Source organism: Patagioenas fasciata, chromosome Z, assembly GCF_037038585.1.
Source record: "Patagioenas fasciata isolate bPatFas1 chromosome Z, bPatFas1.hap1, whole genome shotgun sequence".
NCBI classification, from domain to species: domain Eukaryota; kingdom Metazoa; phylum Chordata; class Aves; order Columbiformes; family Columbidae; genus Patagioenas; species Patagioenas fasciata.
Genome location: NC_092560.1, coordinates 37,138,549 through 37,159,885, shown reverse-complemented (window position 1 = coordinate 37,159,885; position 21,337 = coordinate 37,138,549). Strand labels below are relative to the sequence as shown.

Here is a 21,337-nt window from a genome sequence, read left to right as displayed (position 1 = left end):
ATCTTTCTTCAGGATTTAGTGGAAGCTTAACTGCACTTCATTTTGATCTTTACAGTGACAAAGGGTTATTCAAAATGAGGTGGGAAGCAGGAGCTAGTCATTGAGCCTCGCCATTTTGTCCTGAAGGCTAGTTGAGAATTAGACCGTGTGGGGTCAGCACTATTATTACCACATTATGTCCTGTTTTCAATGAATTTTCATTCTAATTTATCATTATTTTACTGAATTTATTTATGTCTGTTGTGGTTACTTTCATTCCTCTTTATATTACAAAAAGCAAAATGTTTAGAGGACAAATACTTTATTCACTAGTTTTGTGAAGACATAACGTAAGTAACATTATTTTATGTTCATTTTTAAGATTTGCTTGGAACACTGGAAGAAATTCTTCCTAATCTTGAAGAAGATGTCAGTGTTTGGATAATGACCAAAGACTCCACTTTTCCAAGCGTGCATACCCTTTTAGATAAAATAGAGGCTGCATCTGAAGACCCTGTTCCAGTTAAACGACAGTCTGCCAACAACCTCAAGTCATCTGTTTTATATATATTTACTTCAGGAACAACAGGTATAGGTCTCCCAAAGAGTCTATATTTTCCTTCAGCTTTCATTGACTTGATATTCTGAAACTCTCATTTTTGCAGAATATCACCTTTCTTACGTAAAAGCATCATGGTAGAAAATAAGCATGTTTCTTGCCAATAACTATTGAAATTCAGTTGTTTATGGGCTTCTTTTAATTTTTTTTTTACTGCCATGTTGTGCAATTACTATGAGAAGCTTTACCTCTTATTACTTCAAAGCTAAGATATTCATAAAACATTTTTCTTTTTTGGTGGGTTTACAATGGTAATAAACATTTATTTTGTGATCACACACCACTGCCTAGCTAATAGGGCTAACATTGCATCTAGAACTTCAAAAACGAAGCAAGTAGACATTTGGGTTTTCTTCTTAAGTCGTGTTCTGTGCAGGTCACCGTAGAGAAAGAAAATAGGATTAAGTTACTAGCCTTTTAGTTTAGAAACAGATGGCTGAATTTATTACCAGTGCTCCAGCAGCTAAGAAGCTAAGACTTGAAAAAAACTGATTGTGCTCATGACATCAAAAGCAGCATGATGTTGTTGAGATAAGCAGATTGGCATTCTCACAGCAGTTTTAGCCATTAAAAGATTTAAAATTAAGATGTGTTTTATGTCTTCATTCCCTCATACAAATAATTATTTGATTTATTTGCCTTGGGTTCTGAGGAAAAATTAGAAAATAATACTGTCAGTCTAGAATAAAAAAAATTAGGCAAGTGTTGAGGTCAGCTATGTTTGTAATACTAATAATCTGAATACAGTTGAGTTGGCTGGTTAAAAGTAAGGAGTTTTAGCTAAAAACTACTATAGAATTCTCCAGGTAGGAGGATTTAGTTCTAGTAACAGCATTCAGAATATCTGTGTGAAGTCTCAAATTTTAGTTATGTAGAATTCAAAAATTATTTGAATGCTTGTATGTATTACATTAATTTACAAATAAGTGGATGCAGATGTACACATCCACCCACTACATGATCTACTTTCTGTAGATCTCATACCTTTCTTAACTACATTACAGTCACAGTGACTCTTGCCTGAAAGAGATCTAGTGTGGTGTCTCTTTATGTTGGAGGAAGTCCGTATGTACAGGCCCCTTGTTGGCTCTACGTAATTTGATAGTGTGCTAACCATGGAGTTTATTTGTGTTTCCACCTCTTTGAATTGACTTGGTATCAAATTAAATAAATAACAGATGATGTTACAAAGTGGCCTGTGTATCTTTATGTGTACAGAAAAAACATGCAATAATGCACTAAACAGCCAGTTGTCTAATAATGGGCATCTAAACAGATCACTGAAAATTTAGTTAAGGAATCAATAATTGATCCTTTTATGATTTTAGAGACTTTAAACAGGGGGAATAAAAGAAGTATTATTTTTAAGAGAAGCTTTATGCATTGTTTTGTGTTTTCATTACAGGTCTTCCAAAGGCCGCAGTCATCAGTCACATGCAGGTTCTTAAAGGAGCTGCTGGACTGTGGGCTTTTGGTGCTACTGCAGAAGACATAATTTATATTACCCTGCCTCTTTATCACAGTTCAGCATCTCTTCTCGGCATCGGTGGATGCATTGAGTTGGGTAGGGCTCGTTTCATTTAATTGTGTTGTTAATAAAAAATTAATGATTATGAAAATTTATGAAAGACACTAAAGTTCACTGCTATTAGGAAGACTGATGCTTTGCTAAAACCAAATGAATAGTCTCTTTGGAATAGCTTTATATTTCTGTATTTTGGAATGTGGGCTGTTGTAAATAGCTAAGGATCTCTTGCAAGGTATTTTTGTGGTACTAGAGAAGAATTAGTTATAGACATTTGTGTCACAGATGTTTTTAGTTTCTTTTATATTTAGGTAAAAAGGAATTTAAGGACATATGTAATATTTTGTCTGGGTGTATAGTGTGTTGGTATATGTACAGACTGAGCATGGTAATTTTCAGTTAAACGCTTTTGAGTGATGTTACAACACTAACAAAAAGAAGCTGTCTTCTAGCTTTTAACCTCTTATCTGTTGGTGTACTGTCTCACCAAGGAGGAGACTGGGCTCATCTCCCTTATTTGTCTACCAGGTTTGAACATGTCTTCTAATAAAACAGCTTAAATACCATATGGTTCTGTGAACAAGACCGCTCTTAGTTCCTCTTACATTCTGTTTTGTGTAAAGAGTGAACACAGCTAGCAAAACTGCCATGCAGAGAAAATGCTTAATTTCCTTCTCTGCTGTTTCCACAAAGGTGCAACCTGTGTGTTAAAAAAGAAGTTCTCAGCTAGTCAGTTTTGGAGTGACTGCAAAAAGTACGATGTGACTGTCATCCAGTATATTGGAGAACTTTGCCGTTACCTTTGCAACCAGCCAGTGGTAAGTGAAACCAAAATGATGGCTGTTCATCTCCATCTGATATGTACATTTATTGTTCTTACTGTGGTTTTGTTAAAAGGGAAAGAAAACTGTACTGAACCCATCCCTCTGTTATTTTTTATATGAGGTTCTTCCAATATTGGGTGATCTCTAGGCTGTAAAAGAAACAAATGGCGTGAATCAGAAGTTGAAATGTTAAAAGATTTCAGGACTGAAAAACTGATTCAGCATCATTTGAGGGAAAAAATATTGTTTCACAGAGTTTCACAATGTAATCTTAGAAAACCAAGGTTACTGTTCAAGGTATTTTCAGAATTTTCAGAACTTTGTTTCTTGGTGCATAAGTATATCAGAGATCTCAAGTTGTGTAGGTTATGTTTGAGCACTATTTTGGCTTCTGGAATGTGCTTGTTTTGAGAATAACTGAACCACATTTTTAAGTTTGGAATGGTTTTGATCTAGGTTAGCAGCTCAAAGGCAGAATGCCTTTTGCTCCAATTAGAGAGCTGTTCCAGACAACAAAGTGACTTTTGTAAAAGTGACATTCCTCTCTGAAACTGCCTTAGCCCCAGCTTGAAAATACTTTTTTTGCCTTGGCGGTCCGTGGTGTCTCTCTACATGGTATCAAGTACGATACCTGCTGTAATTACCAAGTATAGCTGACTCTGGTTACCTAAATTAAATTCTTATATGGCTGTTTTTGCTGTTTCTATATTTACCCATTAAAGACAGTGAGAACTTGAGATGATGCATGAAATTTGTTGGAATAAATTGAAGTTCTATAGAATAAAATAGACAGAATGGATATAACCTGTTGCATAGGAAGCCAAACTGCCTTTCTATCCTCAAATGTTTGTGCTAACTATGTCAAAATTAATACGAAGCGAACATTCATAGTCCAGTAAAAACTAAAATTCATCTTGCTAATGTTGGCAACTTCCATTCATTTATGAGCTGTAGGTTGTCCTATTTTGTTTCAATAATAAATCCTAAAAATTACATCACACATTATCTCTCCTGGTTCAGCATTTTAATAAATGACTTTACAACAGCCAATTATTATTAGAAATAGCTTTTATTTTTAATGCTAAATTAAAAAAAAAAATAACAGATTCCAAGTACGTGTACAACATTAAGCAAAAAGAACTATATCCTCTTTTAATTTAACAAAATGTTTGGAACACAAAGAGATTTGTGAAATTGTACGGAAGTTGGATGCAATGCAACTCTTATCTTTTTAAACATTCTTCCTTTGCATCTATGATAATTTCATTTTGTGATTATAAAAAAAAAAAAACAACCAACCAAGAATCAGTGATTTATTTCTATTTCCTTTTCATTGAATTTTATTGAAATGACTCATCTCTTAGGAAACAGAGCCAATAATTCAAATTAATTAATCTGAAAATTCTTTTCTAATCCAACTCTTAATTTTATTATTTTCTAGAATAACCTTTACCTTAAGCAGTGTTCTAATAATTCAAAGAGAATGCAAATCAGCTTTGTTTTCCAGTGGAATAACAATTTGTATTAATATCTCAAGTTGCTGACCAAAGAATGGGAAAGGTCCGTGTTCATAACACATTGGATTTTTTTTTCTCCTGAAAAAAAGGGATGTTTAAGTAATGTAGCAGTGAGTCATAGGCCTTACAGTACTATCTATGCATGCCTCATAAGGAGAATATTCTTCAATTAAAGAGGGTGTGGCTGATGTCCCGGTGACCACCACTGGCTGTGTTGTGAAACCAGAATAATGATCCCTTTCTGTCTCTGTTTCTTTTCTATTTGGTGTTTTTTATTTATTGATTTGGTTTTGTTTGATTTTGTTTCCTTTTATCTTTATCATACAATACACAAAGTTTACAGGATAAGAAAAAGTCAAGTTAAAGACTATAAAGAAAAACAAAACAAATGAAGGGCCTAGGTTTTATATTATACATTTTGATTTTTCTTCATTGTAGGCTAACGTGATTTCCCCAAAGTTATCGCCCTTCTCTCCAACATTTGACAACTTTTGTGGTGTCTGAAGCCTCAGATATTAATTGTTCTGCTTTCCGTACTTTAACAACTGTGCAGTTAGAGCATGGCATTTTCTTTTAATATTTTATTCCATTCAGTATCTTAAAGCGAAAATTAACAAAACAATATGCTTCACTTTGTAAAACAGATTTATTTTTAAATTCTTACCAAGCCATTGTCAAGTTAAAGAAGTTTTAAGTTTTCCAAATAAGGTAATTTATGTCATCATTAACTATGATGCTTATTACTATGCTTATACCATTATTAACTATTCGTTAACTATATAACTTTTCTGTTTATTAGTTTAAGTGCATACTTTCTAAGAGCTGGAATGTCCAAATGCTTTGCCTGGTGAGGCTTTAGGGTTTTTTTTGGTTTTGGCTTTTTTTTTTGCTAGCTGGCTAAAGACAAACCTCATGTAACTTATCAACAAAAATGGAAATGATGAAATGGATCAGTTTGACAGTTAATTACTTGAAGAAAAATAGTAATTATTTGTCATGTTAAAGCTGGAAGATAAACATATTCACATAAATAAATGGAAGGCTTTAAAATATGTTATGCAATCCATTATTTTTCAAGTTCGTGAAGTAATTTGCCAAGTTGTTATCTATGTTTAATTAATATAGTACTACTATATATACTGACAGCATGAGAAAGGTATGGCTAATACAAGTTTTAAAGCTCTGTGAAGGTATTATGGTGGCAGTGTTCTCAAGGCTAGAGTGCTATTAAGCCCTTCTAATGAACACATTTTAAAACAATTTTAAAAGCAATTATCTGAAGTGCTTCATGTTTCTTTACCACTAAACTTGAAATAAATTGTATGTTTCTAATAGTTGAAAGGTGCATTGAGATCTTTTATGTAATAGCTTTTGAACAGAACTTTTGGCAAGTCTCTGTGGTGGCACAGACTCTTCGCTTAGCTTTCCTTATTAGCTCTGTGTTGTTTGATCATTTTGCCTCCCACTGACATCTGCAAGAGCTCTCGAAGACTCTTTTACAGTAGAATTTTTCGGAAGCCTGTTCTCCATCCACTTTGGTTTAGTAATCCGTTGTCTGGAAATAACATTTGTTAGAAAAGGAAGTTGTCTTTTTTTCCTCAAGTATGAGTGCAAAGACCTTGCATTATGTGATGTTCATAGATATTGCTGGGTTCCTAAATAAATGAGTAATCCTCATGCCTGTCCTCTTCCAAGCCCTTTTTCTGCATTCTTTTAATCATAGTGAAAGAACGAGAGCCAGAATGGATGACTAGCAGCAATCAGTAACTACAAAATGAATCCTGCTTTAAAATACTAGCATGACTGCTCCAGTGAAAGAGAATATTCAACAAATCAATAATTTGTTCTTGCTGGCTGACATTGCTCGAAGTCTCTGTTAACAGTGATCTGTGACATTTCAGAAGTATGGCATAGTGTAGCTACCTATTTCCTCTCTAAGCAAAGGCCTTGGAAATACTTCTTTGCCAATCTGTGGATATATTTTCCTTGGAGAGTTGCAAGACATTTAAAATTTGACATATAAAGTATATACAAAATCTTCATAATGCAATTGCAGATTTATTTCAAATTTGAACAAATGAACTATTTAAAAATATCTGTTGCGTCCTGAAGCTTTTGGAAATATATGAATGGTTATATGGCATCTCTTTCCTGCTTTCCTGTAAAGGAGACCTGAATCCTGAAGTGGTTTACAAACATAGGCTAGAAAAGTTTTCTTGATCATTATGTCTTGTATTCTACTCTCATAAGCTGTCATGCATTATGACATTAATTGTCTGAACTTTGCATGAACTTGGTAAGATCTCTATTAAAACCAGAGTTCATGTCTACTTGTATTCAGTCTTTCACAATTACTTATATCATTGCTTAGAAATTTTCTTTCAATATCTGTCCTGTTGTATGTCCATTTGGCTCTGAGACAATGTTATCCTTCGGCATAAGTGACATTTCCTCTTTCTTTGAGGGCATTAAGGGTATCCTTACTTGGGTGTAAGTAAGGTATAGCTTATACTTGGGTATAAGAGCATGTGTATCAGCTTTCAGACTTTATTTTGTTAAACTGAAGCAAGCTGATCTCTCTACTAGATCTAGTTTGGCCCAGGCTTCTTTGGATGGGATTAAGCTCTCTGAAGTGACTCTAGAAAAGAAGCTTATGCTTAAGGATTTATTTTATTAAAACTCTTCTGTGTCAGAACAATAAAAGTTTAGAAGGAGAAAACAAGGAGGTCAGTGCTGCTGGGATGAGCAAACAGAATGAACCGTTCTTTCCGAGGTGCTCACTGAAGTGTTGTGTGAAGGAGTGTAAGAACATGGTTTATATGTGTCCCACTGTCTCCCAGCTAGAAACAGGTTTTGATAGTCAGGTAAGGAAGGAAAACGGAATCGGGAGGCATTTATTTGCAGTGCAGTTTTTACTTGACATTACATTTTATTCTCCTTAAAGTTTAGTTCAATTTATGTTCAGTAATGAAAATTGTTCACTAATGGAAATTTATCAAGACCCTTCTAGGTTTTCAGCATAAACATTGTATTAAATACCTTAAACCAGTAATGTGTCACAGTTACAGACAACCACATCTGTACCTTCCATTTGAAGTCTCTGAAAAATCTCTGTATGTCCTTGAAATTTTATTTACTGAGGGGAATTTAGCAATTTATTTATTCTTCTAGTAACCTGTTCAAAAAAAAAAAAAAAGTGACCACCCGTGGATGTTGTAAGCAGGTATAATTCTTAACCCAAGTTGTTGCTGATTTACTACAGTATCAACAGTGTCTAAAAGGAGAATTAAACACTGTACATGCAGTTAGAGAAAATAGAATTTTTAGACTAATAATGTATTCAGCACATCTGGAATGAAGCTTAAAAATGGACCTGGGATTTCAAAGCTTGTATTTTTTAACTCCCAACCATATCAGTTGATCTAATTAAAATGTATCACAATAAACTTTATGCTTTAAACTGCCATGACTATGAAAACAGCACTATTTTTAAAAATTAGTTTAAGAACAGATTATAATCCCATCCATTTTTGCTACTACTTTCTGATATTTAAAGGTATTGGCATACCTCTCTAGGATTCCACGTACAGGATGATTCTGTGCCTGTTTCCTCATTCTACCCAGGAATAATGGTAGAGGTTTCCAGGTTTTCTTACTGAAGAAGTCTTCTATAATGTTTATAAGGTTCCTTTGGCCTTGGTAAGCATTCGTTTTCCATACCCAAAACAGCACTGAAGACTAGTTGCAATGTCACCTACTGGTTGTAACCTGGTGGCTCAAAACATTTCTGAGTCTTTAAGAGGTCATATAACTTGACCAATTTCCTTCCTTCCAGAGTCATTTCCTAGATACTCATCTTTTGAGTTAAGCTAGTGGAGCGATGCAACAAATGTCCTGATAGTGAAACCTACAGATTGCAATCGTACTTTTACAAAGGGAAGCATCATATTGCTTACAGAATACTGTGTGCAATAATGAGTGCAAGAAATTACCTGTGCGTGCTTTAATTCTCTGAATTGACCTTTAGAAAGTTTTCCGTAATTCGTTTTGACTTGTGGTCTCTTGGGCCAATCACCAAAAATACAACTATCTACTTCATGTTACTAGATGGAACCCTGGATGGAACAGAGACAAAAATGACCTTTTTATTTTTTTTTAGATATTTTCTGAGGAAGTAGAAGTACAGCTAAACAAAATATTTCCTATTAGAAGAGCTAAAGGAAGAAAACTCCTTTTAGAATCTAATCCTATTAGATTATCAGGAACTTGATTAATGAAAGTGTGGTGAGAGTGATCTATACTACATAGTAAACAACCAGTTCCAGAACTGGAAGGAAGTGTCCGGTTCCTAGAATTTCTGTTCGTTTCTTACAGTGGACCTCTTCAGTACTCTTCCTGTTTTCTTTACTTGTATTTTTAAATTGGCGTATGCATTTTGCTCAAAAAATCTATTAACAATTTATAATTAGGCATTACTGAAAAGTAAACATAAGCATGCAACTTGAATAATTTATTATTTCTGTCATCATAATGGCAGTAGGATATCTCTCATCTTATAGTCTGTCTACTAACTACCTTATGTGCTTCTTTTTAGGGCTAGTAGGTACCTGGTGAATGTGTTGTTACACACATTCCTTGTAAATACATTAGTGTAAATCAGTGTGGTCTGTCCATCAGATTTTGTATTTAACAGATGTTTGCATTTCTCAAGTCCTGAGATTGCTTTTAGTTTCATCAAGGCCATAATACAAGAAACACTTCATGCCTCCTTTGCTTGGAGTTGCCTGTTTGGCTTTTCCTGCCGCAGAAATGATGAAAGTGGGACAAAGAACATGGTTTTTTTTATATTCTTTTAAAGCAGCTGCTAAGTAAATTTTTATATAGCCCCAGTCATGAATCCTTCCTGCACCAATTAATATACTGTTGATGGCACTTTAAAAGGCATTTCTTTTATCAACAACTTAATCAAGTAGATAATCCACATAGTTTCCAAAGAACACTTAAGGAGAAAAGGCTGGCAGATGAAGAATCCCAAGTATGTGGTATTCAGTGTAATAAGGCAGATCTTGACTCGTCAACTTATTAGTATACAAATGAAGAAAGCACTCCAAATGGAGAAATAGTGCGCCAGAAACTGATTTATGAAGTATGCAGATATTTGGTATACAGTTCAAAGATCTTGGCAGAAAGAACTGAAGAAAAGTCCAGGTGTGAGGTAAAAACAGTTCTTGCTTGTTAATGCTTCAAAAAGGCATTGAAAAAAAATGTTTCACCTTTACTATAAGAAATAAGTGTATGCAGATTCAATTTCCATTTTATTTCAGAATCACTCTCTAAGAAAAGAAAACCACAGTTTAGGAAAATGAATAAATAGACATTTTTTTAAAATCTTGGAAAAGTGTTCTAACAATCTATTATCTAAAATCTGCCCTTCTAATTATCTATCGAAAACTATTAATCACATTCAGAAACATAAAACATGAGCAAATTATCACAGAACACACATTATTTGCACTTTTTTGTGATAGTTGAGTAGGGCAAAGTGCTGAGTCCTTCATAAATGAGATACTGTGAGGAAATACAGCTTTTAGTGAAGGAAGTGTTAACTAGGAACTATGCTGTCAGAGCAGACTAAGAACACACATGCAGACAACTGTTTCAATGCCTGACAACCCTTTCTGGGAAGAATTTTTTCCTAATATCCAATCTCAACCTCCCCTGGAGCAACTTGAGGCCATTTCCTCTCTTCCTATCACTTGCTACTTGGGAAAAGAGACCAGCACCCTCCATGCTATAACCTCCTGTCAGGTAGTTGTAGACAGCAGTAAGGTCTCCCCTCAGCCTCCTTCTCTCCAGGCTAAATAGCCCCAGTTTCCTCAGCTGCTCCTTGTTAGACTTGTGCACCAGGCCCTTCACCAGCTTCATTGCCCTTCATTGAACTCTCTCTCCAGCATTTCAAATTCCTTCTTATGATGAGAGGTCCCAAATTGAACACAGTATTCAAGGTCTGACCGCACCAGTGCCGAGTACAGTGGAACAATCACTTGCCTAGTCCTGCTGGCCACACTATTCCTGATACAAGCCAGGATGCTGTTGGCCTTTTTGGCCACCTGGGCACACTGCTGGCTCATGTTTAGCTGGCTGTCAGTCAGCACCCCCAGATCCCTCTCTGCCAGGCAGCTTTCCAGCCACTCTTCCCTGAGCCTGTAGCGCTGCCTGGGGTTGTTGTGACCCAAGTGCAGGACCCAGCCTTTGGCCTTGTTGAACCTCATACAATTGGCCTCAGCCCAATAATCCAGCTGGTCCAGATCCCCCTGTAGACCCTTTCTGCCCTCCAGCAGATCAACACTCCCACCCAATTTGATGTCGTCTTCAAACTTACTGAGGGTGTACTCAATCCCCTCATCCAGATCATTGATAAAGAGATTAAACAGAACTGGTCCCAATACTGAGCCCTGGGGAACAACACTCATGACTGGCCACCAACTGGATCTGACTCCATTCACCACAACTCTTTGGGCCCGGCCATGCAGACAGTTCTTTATCCATCCAGGCCATGAGCTGCCAGCTGCCATCATTTCCACTAGAGAAACACCTTTGTGCTGTAGTAGTATAAATCAGCCAAAATAACATGAGTAATTGAAGGTAGTGAAGTAGCTATATTTGTCATTTTGGAAAACAAAATAAAACAAAACAACAACAACAAACAAAAAAACCCATAATACATGTAGGTCATTGTTTCCTAGTTTGTGCCTTTTCAGCAAACAGCCATCAATGCTTTTATCTTTCTTAAAATATATATAATGGAAGCAAACTTGTGTGTTTGTTAACTTGGATCTCTAGAGATTTTTTATGTTCCCATTCTGATGAGTGACCTGTTCAGTCTTTGTATATATACACACATATATTTGTCTCTTCCGTTCTTTGTGGAACAAAGGATTTCTGTGAAAGAATCTTGTATGCAATTTTTCATATCTTAGCAGAGGCAGTATATTTGAATAGTTCAGGGGTGTCAGCAAGGGGTAACTGCAGTTCAGTTACTGACATGTTAATTTCAGTTTAGCAATGAAACTGTAAGCAAAATATCCCACTTTGAAATGCTTTAAGTTGAGCTGACTGAAGATGGAGGACAATTTTCTAGGGGAGAAAAAGAGTTGAAATCTTTCCTGACAAAGTTCAAAGTAGCACTGAAACACTTTCTCTTAAAAAAGGAATACTTTTGTTGCTTTTGACAGTATAATGATTTTGAATGTGTAGTATAACAGACGTTATTATTTCAGATATATGAAAATCTGCACTGTTGCATTGTGACATTGCGTCTGAAATTGAAAAAAGAAACCACTCCAAAAATTACACCTATGGGTAATTTTTATGCACTTTGTTCCAGGCTATGTCCACAGTCAGTTTTGTTGTACTATGTTATGCAGTACTTGTTAATAATGATTTATCATTAAATCAGTGAAGTATGTGCTTGTGTGTTTCAAAATTATTTTTGCATCTAAAGTAAGATAGGAGAGGAGAAGTGAAAAGGAAAGAATTGGGTTATTGCAGGAACAGAATGTTTAGTGACCAAGGGAGGCTGGTGAGTGATGTAGTTTTGAGGTAGAATAGCAGACTAATGCCTCATATTGTAATTGTAAGACCTATCTGCATCTAGTGAAATAGGTGAGTTCCCTGCTGAATCGTTTCAGCAAAAGAAGTTGATATCCAGCAGAAAGAATCTGATGCTCAATAGAGGAATTTTTTATCATTCTAAGAGTTACCGGTTTTGAAGAGGGAAGAAAAAAGACTGGTCCTTCTCTGTGATGTAGAGGAGGAGCTTAAAATTTCACTGTTTGCAGTTTTTGTTATAGAAATGAGATTTCACAATCCACATGAAAAGTTGAATTTCGCCATGACATAAGCCTCTGAGGAACACTCCTGTCTATGCATTCAGTAGAAGGTTAATTGTTTTTAACATACAAAAAATTTAAATATTCTTGTTTCAGTTGGCTGACCAGATCTCTTCGCAGAAATAACTTGCTGTACTTTTAAGCCAGATTAAAGGTGCTAAAATGGATTTTCACTATAAAGACATACCTAATTCATACTGGATTAGCGTTGGGACGGGAAAAGGAAGCAAAGATAAAAGAGCAGAAAATAAGGACTATCTGCTTTCTTTGGTATATATATGTATATATACGGATGTGTATATCTATGCACACACACACATATGTATGGTGTGAATATGTGTATATGTATATGTAGAGGTGTTTGTATACATTTGTGTAAGTGCACATATATAAAGGTATATACACTGTTGTGATACCAGAGTGCTATGGGGTTCTAAACATATGTAGTAACAAACTGTACCTTTGTTTATTTTGTGCTGTCTCACTTCTAAGAGATTCTGTATTGCCACTTGCAATGATTAAAAATGAAGTCTATTTTAAAATAGGTGAAATTAAAAAACAAAACAACATTTTGGATCTTCTGCCTTCTGATAGTTAAATAATTGTATTTTAAAGGTGCTCCATGCAATCACAAGGTTTGAGAACAGATTCATAAAATTAGTCTCACTGAACTGGGTCAACACATACTATTGTGTTTCTTGTAATAAAACATGGGAGTTTACAACAGTTAAGACTCAAGATCACAAAGGAATAGTGTATTCCAAGTAACAATGAACAAAATTGTAAAAGTCTTAGTATTGAAAGAAATACAAAAGATAACTCATACATAATGTGTGGGAAGGAATAGATATTACAAGTGTGTGAAATCTGATTGTTTCTTATAATCAGTCTGAAGACACAAGAAAGTAACAATTAATCTATGCTGACTTTAATACCTTGCAGACATAATTCCTGTCTTTCAGTTTTCTAATTTGTCTGAGTGGAAGCAAACTGAGATGATACAACTTTTACAATTTGGAAGCATTTATATAAATTAATTTAGTCGTTATTTAGGAAATAATTTGCTTGCTCAACAAGATAATAAGGATTTGATTGCAGTTTGCTGCAGTGTAGCTGTAGGCACCTCTGCCAGCTTTCTCTAACTTCTTAGTTGTTGTTGGTGGTGGTGGTGTTTTGTTGTTTCTGTTGTTTTTACTTGATATATTTGAAGAAAGTACATTTTTCCCACAGTAGATGTAACAATCAAATGAGGTTATCAGTAGATTGTACTTTAAATTATTATTTTCTTTTTTTTAACAGAAGGAAGGAGAAAAGAATCACAAAGTCCGACTGGCGGTTGGAAATGGAGTAAGAAATGATATATGGAGAGAATTTTTAGACAGATTTGGTGCTATTAAGATCTGTGAGTTTTATGGTGCTACTGAAGGAAACATTTGTTTCATGAACCACACAGGAAAAATTGGATCTGTTGGACGCACCAATTTCTTTTATAAGGTGACTGTTTATTTACATTGTACTTTGTAAAGGAAGTGCCAAAGGTAAAGGTGTTTTTCAGTTTGACCACAGGACGTGGGGCTGCAGTCATAAGTCCATGGCAAATTTTCTAACTTAGCTACTGCAAGTTTAATTGACCCTCTGTAAAATCTTGGCTGCCAAAGTATTGCAGTTTGTGCTTAGCACCGAACCCAGTTAGATTTTCAGCAGTAGCACACAGATTTTCTTAAAATACACAAGAGTCAAAAAGGCCTTGCCTTTCTCTGACAGTTTTGAGGAGGTTCCAAGTATTACTTGGTTTTGTTTTAATACTTCAGAACTCATCATCATGAAATGAACATACACGTGTCTTGTTCTGACAGTGTTCTACAGTTTATATTTAGAGCTTTTTTTAATATAGTGTATTTATATTGCATTTTACTATGTAAATATTTGACACAAATGGGAATTAATGGTAATTAAAATAACATGTAGGCAGATATAACTGTAAGAGATATTTTATACCTAGCTGTGACTAAACATAATTAACTCAAATGACTTTACGCCTAGTCTGTATCATTATTCACACATTTCAAAGATAATACAAATATAATCACTGTTGAGTAATTGTGATGGACAATGCTTGCCAAGGGTATTAATTTAAAAATTCTATGCCCTTTTTCTACTAAGTTGGCTGTATTTATTTGGTTTGTTCTAGGTTACTGAAACTAGAAAAAACAAGATTTTTTTTTCACTGCTTATTTGATTGTGTTGTATTTAATCAGCTTTGACACTGTTGACAAAGTTGAGGAAGAGAAATACATATTATTTATATCACACAGGGTGGCTGTGTGATATCCTTCTGAGTAAATGAAGAAGAATTTATCTCACCGCAAAATTCAGAGATAGATTTTTTTCTCTTCGAGACGTATTAATACCATCTCCTAAATGGGTTGAGAAGTCAGTAAGCAACACGTGTTGCAAGCTTTAGCGAATAATATGAAAGATTATTTAGCTAGGCTTTCCAGCAAGGAGACTAGATATTCAAGACGTTGCTATTTACATCAATTTTTACTGTTTTTGAAATAAAGAGGACTGCATGCATTGCCTAGAATTTGCAAATTAACTGAGATACCTATCTATACTGAGATACCTGTCTGTATATATAAATCCTGCTGACTTATGTGTAATTTGTTCTCCTGAGGAGAACTGATAGTAAAATGTCCTGACAAAACTTTTTTCAGGGAATAATGTTAAAATATTGTTTGGAAATACATCAGAGGTATCTTCTGGTGATGTGCAAATAGGTTTCTAGGCAGTGTATATTCCAAGGTCCACAACTTCGACACAGCATCACCACGTTATGATCACCACAGACTATGTTACACTCTTCACTTCTGGGATAGGAACCCAGATTTCAGGAAGTGGGTGGAAACACTCAGAAAAACACCATGAAAGCTAGTGTCTTTTTCAGAAATTGTTGAGAGCTCAGGAATTCAAGCAGACTGACTCTGCTGATTCTCTGTTCTGCATGACTGATGCTCTGTAGTATGCACGGTGGACATCTGGCGCTGGTGGGTGTCTCTAGAAGGATAAAGATCCACTACAGGAAATCAGGAATCTGGAATTTAGGGAGCAGTATGTGCACAGGAACCTTAAGAGTTAATGTTAGTGTTTGTTTCAGACTTTTTTAAGCTACATGCCTTTTCTATTTTTTGGTTTTGGGTTTTGTTTGTTTGTTTGTTTGTTTGTTTTCCTCTTAATAATTATATATTTATTCCAAACCTGAAAAACAAGTTTCAGTATTTCAGAACTTTTGACAGAGTATTGTCATAAGTCATTAGCCTTTTGGAAATACCATGTAAAGGTTACAGCAAATAAAGGATTAGACTTGAAATTACCTATTTATTGATTGAATTATCTTCATTTTTAATCAAGTAGTGTGGGGGTTTTGCATGTATTAATAGTTGCACTTCATATGTCATTAACATATCCTGTTTGCGTTTCCAAGATGAATTAGAATTTGGGTTTTTTTTGCACATGAAACATGCTACCTTTTCCTCTTTAATAATTGGATTCATTATTTGACTTAGTCACTGCAGACTGAGAGAAAAAATAGCTCATGCAAACTGCAATTAAAAAATAAATGGAGTTGTAACTGAATACTTGATCTCACTAGACATCTTTTCTGTAATTTATATACTCTTCCAAGTTGGAACTGTTAGAGTCTATGGAAACATCAGTATAGTCTGCTAAGATAATTATGGATTGTCCCTTTGCTTACTGAGTATGAATATGGAAAGACCATAAGATATTTTATGAATCGGAAAAAGCCATTCATTCCATTTGGCTCAGCTTGAAATAAATTTTATTCTGTCTTTTCCAGTACTCTCTTTTCCCTAGAAATAAATCTATAGTAAGTCTTCAGTTATTTCCTTAGTTTCTGTCATAAGGAAAGTAGCTAAAGCACATTATTTGCAAGCAGCCTCAATATTTCGCTACTGCCATTCTTCAAGGGGCCTGGGGCATACTGACGCCCAGACCATCCTCCAGTGTACATACATTTGGCATTCTATGACTGTAGAGTTTGAGGAAAAAATTAAGGTTGTCACTGAAAACCAAATTCAGTGCAGTGACAAACTGCCTCACCTTTGTTTCACAGGCATGGTTTGTCTAGCCAGGTCAGTGGGTGGATTATGTGACCCATTTTATGTGGAAATAGAACTGCCCCAAATCTCTTCCAAATCAAGGAGGTTTCAGAGACTACTCCAAAGCTCCATCAGGAGCCTTTTCATAAATAGTATGTTTTGATCCATAGCATTTGTGGTTGTGCAACAACACAGTCTCTCTCTGAAAGAATTTGTGTCCATGGAACTACATGGCATATTAATGATATTACAATAGTTACATGTCTCACGTTAACAGTTCTGCAATCTGCTGACTGCTGAGGCTCTGCTGCTGTCACCAGTGCAGCTCCTCGGGCTGGCAGTTCCGTCAGCCTGCTTCATGGCGCGTGTTTGCAGGAGCAGCTAGCTCCCTCGTATGCTGAACCAGAGTAGTGTTGACATGAGCAAGGATTTAGATAAAGTGCAGTTTCAGAAAAGTCTGCAAGAGTTTAAGAGAGAGAAGGAGTGTTAAAAATACCATGAGACACACTTTCAGTTATTTTTGCTTTTTTAAAAAAGTATATATATAAAATATGCATCTGTTCCAACCAACATGGTTCTATGTTTCTATGAAATGCTTAAGTTTGGGGACCTTTTATTTGTATTTTTGATTACACTGAAATCTGTAAGTACCATGAAACTATTTTAATGCAATAGAAAAGTTCATTTTTATGTATTTCAGGCATTTGTTGCATGTTTTTAAATACATTTTACAGGTTACAGATTATTAAACAATGCATTCTAAAGTGTAGCTGTCGTGTTTGGTTTACTTCAGTCTGAATGGCACCCACTGGATATCTAGCAAAATGTAAAGGAGAGCAGCTTTGTTTCTGATTTGCTGACCCATGAATGATCTGAAATTGGAAAGGGAGACTGTATCCTGCTGGAAAGCAGAGGAAGGCACAGACAAAGCCCAGCCATACAATTCCCATTTTTTTTCTTTCTTTAGAGAAATGCTACAACAACTTGTCAAATATTATTCTTTTGACATATGGGACGATATGAGGAGATACCTTTAGACATACTCTCCAGGAATTTCCTAAACACTTATTTATTAAACTGGGAATAGAGAAAGGGGAAGAGTCCTGTATGTTCATGCATGTGGTACAGTGAAGGAGAAAAGAAGAAACTTATTCTCTACTGGCATATTTGCACAGTCAGAAGAAAGTAAATGCAGTATAAAACCCATGCATAAAGGCATTGAGCAGGTAGGTTCAAAGTCTGCAGGGAAAAAGGAAAACAAATAGGAAGGCATATCTATTCAGAGACTACTCCAAAGCTCCATCAGGAGCTTTTTCATAAATAGTATGTTTTGATCCATAGCATTTGTGGTTGTGCATATCTATTGTAGGTAATGGCAATGGCACGGTTTCTAAAGGTGAAATGCAGACAAAGGTTACAGCTTTAAAAGACAAATTAAGCTCTCAGAATGAGCAAAATAACTTTTCTGACAGTAACTGCCAATGTTTGGGCACAAATACTTGTGATAAATATTAAAGTTCTACCTAACACATTTATTTTCATAAATAGTTTGGAAGACACAAGTTAACAGGAAGAAACAGATGAATGTTATAGCAGTTCCCAGACATCCAAGAAGCCACTGTGTGTGGTATGTTAACTCGAGGCAGTGCTCTTTTTTGCACTTCTTCATTTTCACACTATACTCATGCATTAGAAAGCATCGTTGTGGTATATGAATAAATCTTCAATAATAATATTCATGTAAAGCAAATGAACAGAAAAGTAGAAGCCTCTGAATAGCTTTATAGATGGTAAAACTAAAAATGTTTTAAAAATAAGGTAGTGTATCAACTAACATAGTAATATAATAAATTGCTGCTTAATATTTTCATCTGGCATACATATGTAGTTAATATTAACGATTAATTTTATTTTATATGATATAAATATTGTGTGTATTTATGTAAATAGGAAAAATCTGTGAGACTCTCAATCATGTCTATGAAATATATATATGAATCTCTTTCTTACACTGAATTAAATTCTGAGTGATGCCAGAGAACTTGCAGTGGAAGAGACTAATGAGATCCAAGGAAGGTGGTAAGAAGGGCTAAAAATAACCCATAGCAAGTACACCTAAAAAACCCCAGCATGTAGAAAAAATATTCCAAAATTGATTTATAAATGTATTTTTTATTATTTTAAGCATAAGTATTCCAACTATTACTTATTTTCTTGTATTAAAATCTTACATTATGGTCTTACAATCTATCTTATTCAAAACTGTATGGATCAAATTCAGCTTTGAGGTGAGAAATATTTAAATCTTAGAACAAATCATAAATAATTTCAACATATAAAAAATTTTGCCTTTCACATAGCAACACAGAATTACTATTGTGCATTCTTTTTTTCACACAGTCATAGAGCTTAAGTGGCAGAAGAGATATTTCTAAGTCTCAAAGTAAATAAAGTTAGGTTTAAGCAAATCTTAAAACCCAGAAACAGTGGATTGACAGGAAGAACATTGGCCTGTGTTGATCCAAGCAGTGGAAACTCTTAAGTTATTTAGGTTAATTAATGTTGTTTCTGCTCTTCTGACTAGTTTTGAGGTAAAATAATCCAAGGTACTTCAAGCGTATTTGATTTTTTTTTTTTTTAAATATGTGGTGATTCTATTAATATCAAGCATAGCTTTAAAAGGGTTTTTTATTGGTTTTGTTTACTTTGGCTAATAAGACTATTCAGAGGACCTATATATCTGCTCTTTACAGGATAAGTAAAGCATTGCAAGTAAAACATTTGTAAATTATGATGATAGTATGCTTCAGACTTTTTTTCTTACATTTCACTTTTTAAGATGTTTGGGACTAAATCTACTAAATGTAATGCTGTGTTTTATAAACAGATCTGCTCTTAGAGAATTCGGCAATATCTCATCTCTAAAACAAATAACTAAATAAAAATCAATAGCTTGTTATCTTTGTTCTCTGATGAAGGTTCTGTGAGCATTCACTGTAAGCTGAAACTTAAGGAATTTCAAAACTGTTTTCAAAACACTATTTAAACTTGCATATTTCCAGTCAATTAAAAAACGAGAGGGAGTGGGGGATGCCGTTATTAAATAACATTCAGGCAGCATAGTAACAGACAGTAATGTTACAGGTCAACTCATTTTAAGTTTCAACCAGATGAATTATGCTTTTTGTTCAGTACATTTATGAGGTTCTTTAGGGACTAAATTGTAGATTAAAATGTTGAATGCTGCATGCAGTATTACGTAAAAATAATATGGTAATGCTTCAATAGCTCAGGCCCTCTTTTCCAATAAATTTTAAATAATGAGATAAAACAAACGTAGGCCTGTACCCAGACTACATGCTTTGCATGGAGACAGCTTTTTGCACAGAATGTATATTGGCATAGTTTCACTATGCATGCCTAAGGCAATATGTGGTGGTTTCTCCTTTTAATTATGTATTAGCATGACTATTATTTCAAAAAACTAACTGGAATAGGCATAGTAAATAGTCTAAAGTTGCAGGTACTAAAATATGTATGCAGCAAAATAATAGTAAAGGTCTTGACAGTTTTTAAACTATGTCAGATACTAAATTAAAATTTCTGAGTATTTATAACAGGGTAAATTAATGCATCGTACAGACTAATATTTGGAAAAGATACAGCTATTGACCTCTGAAGGAATGAACAGATGGAAATGGAACGGAACTGGGCACACTGCTGTTCTAATCGAACACAAGGATATCAAAACGTTTCGTTTTATATAATTTCATTGTTATTATTTATATTATTCACTGTGTTTGGTCTGTCCTATGAAGCCTATTAAAGTAGTAAATATCAGTGTAAAAAAGGAAGTGAAAAGAACAGCAATTAAACATAGACAGCTGAAGGAAAAGACTCTAAGAAAAAATGAATTCTGTTTATTATTAATACCTCCCTTTCTCTTCATCAATAATAATACAATTATTTTCTAACTAAGGTGAACTTTCTGGCTCTCGATTCTTGACTTTGTTAAATGCTATAGTCTGTAATTCTTAAAAAAAATATACCCTTCACTTTATTCAAAAAGTGTCTAATTCTTGGATCATTACTTTATTTTGAATGTTATGACCTTGTCTCTTTGTTAAAAATACCTTTGTGTTTCAGACTTAGAGTAGAAGGAAAACGCAGTGGTGAACACTGAAAAGACTCAGTGAAACAAGTTTGTCCTTATGAGGCTGAAATTGTGTGCTTCATGTTTTATTCTAGTTGCTATTTATTCAGACTTCCTAGAAAATAAAATGACATGTTATCACTACAGAAACGTTTCAAATAAGTTTCAGAAAAGCAAGTGGGTTTATGTTTTAGCATTCTACCCTTTGCTTCAATCACTTTCATAACACTATCCTTAAATTATATTGTATTTCTTTATTGTGAAGAATAGCTGGTGTGTATTCATATTTTTAAAAATTGTTTTCTCTACGTGCTCTGAAGATAATTCTATATCCTTGGTTTGACTAGCTTTTAAATAGATTTCTCATATATTTCTATAAGAAAAGGAAAATCAGAATCCAAAGCTGGGCAAACCAAAGCCTTGGGATAAAAACTGCAAACACAATGGTCCGTGTCGTGTCAGGCATATGATAAGATGTCAGTGTCCCTCAAAGGTCTAATTTGGATTTATATCACAGCAGAAAAATGAAATAAGAATTAGACCCTGGATATTGGATAAAAAAGTATTGCAGTTCCTAATATTGACAAGAACATCTTGCTCTCCACCTTACTCAGAGCCACATTCTCTGTGATCCTTATATAAGAGAAAGGTTAGCTGTAAAACATCACTGGCAGGTCAGTTAGGTCAGAAGTGTCAGAACTCCTGGG

The 21,337-nt window shown here is 34.7% G+C and overlaps 1 protein-coding gene across 2 annotated transcripts in view; it reads left to right on the top strand.

Moving 5' to 3' along the window:
- Positions 1–21,337, top strand: part of SLC27A6 (solute carrier family 27 member 6) — a 38,793-nt gene that overhangs the window by 9,164 nt on the left and 8,292 nt on the right. The window contains exons 2-5 of one of the 2 annotated variants that reach the window (XM_071802213.1): positions 362–568; positions 2,004–2,162; positions 2,817–2,941; positions 13,659–13,850. In XM_071802213.1, coding sequence (XP_071658314.1) covers positions 362–568; positions 2,004–2,162; positions 2,817–2,941; positions 13,659–13,850 — 683 coding nt within the window. Of the gene's footprint in view, positions 1–361; positions 569–2,003; positions 2,163–2,816; positions 2,942–13,655; positions 13,851–21,337 lie in introns of both variants that reach the window. The other variant, XM_065860733.2, reaches the window with a different exon arrangement.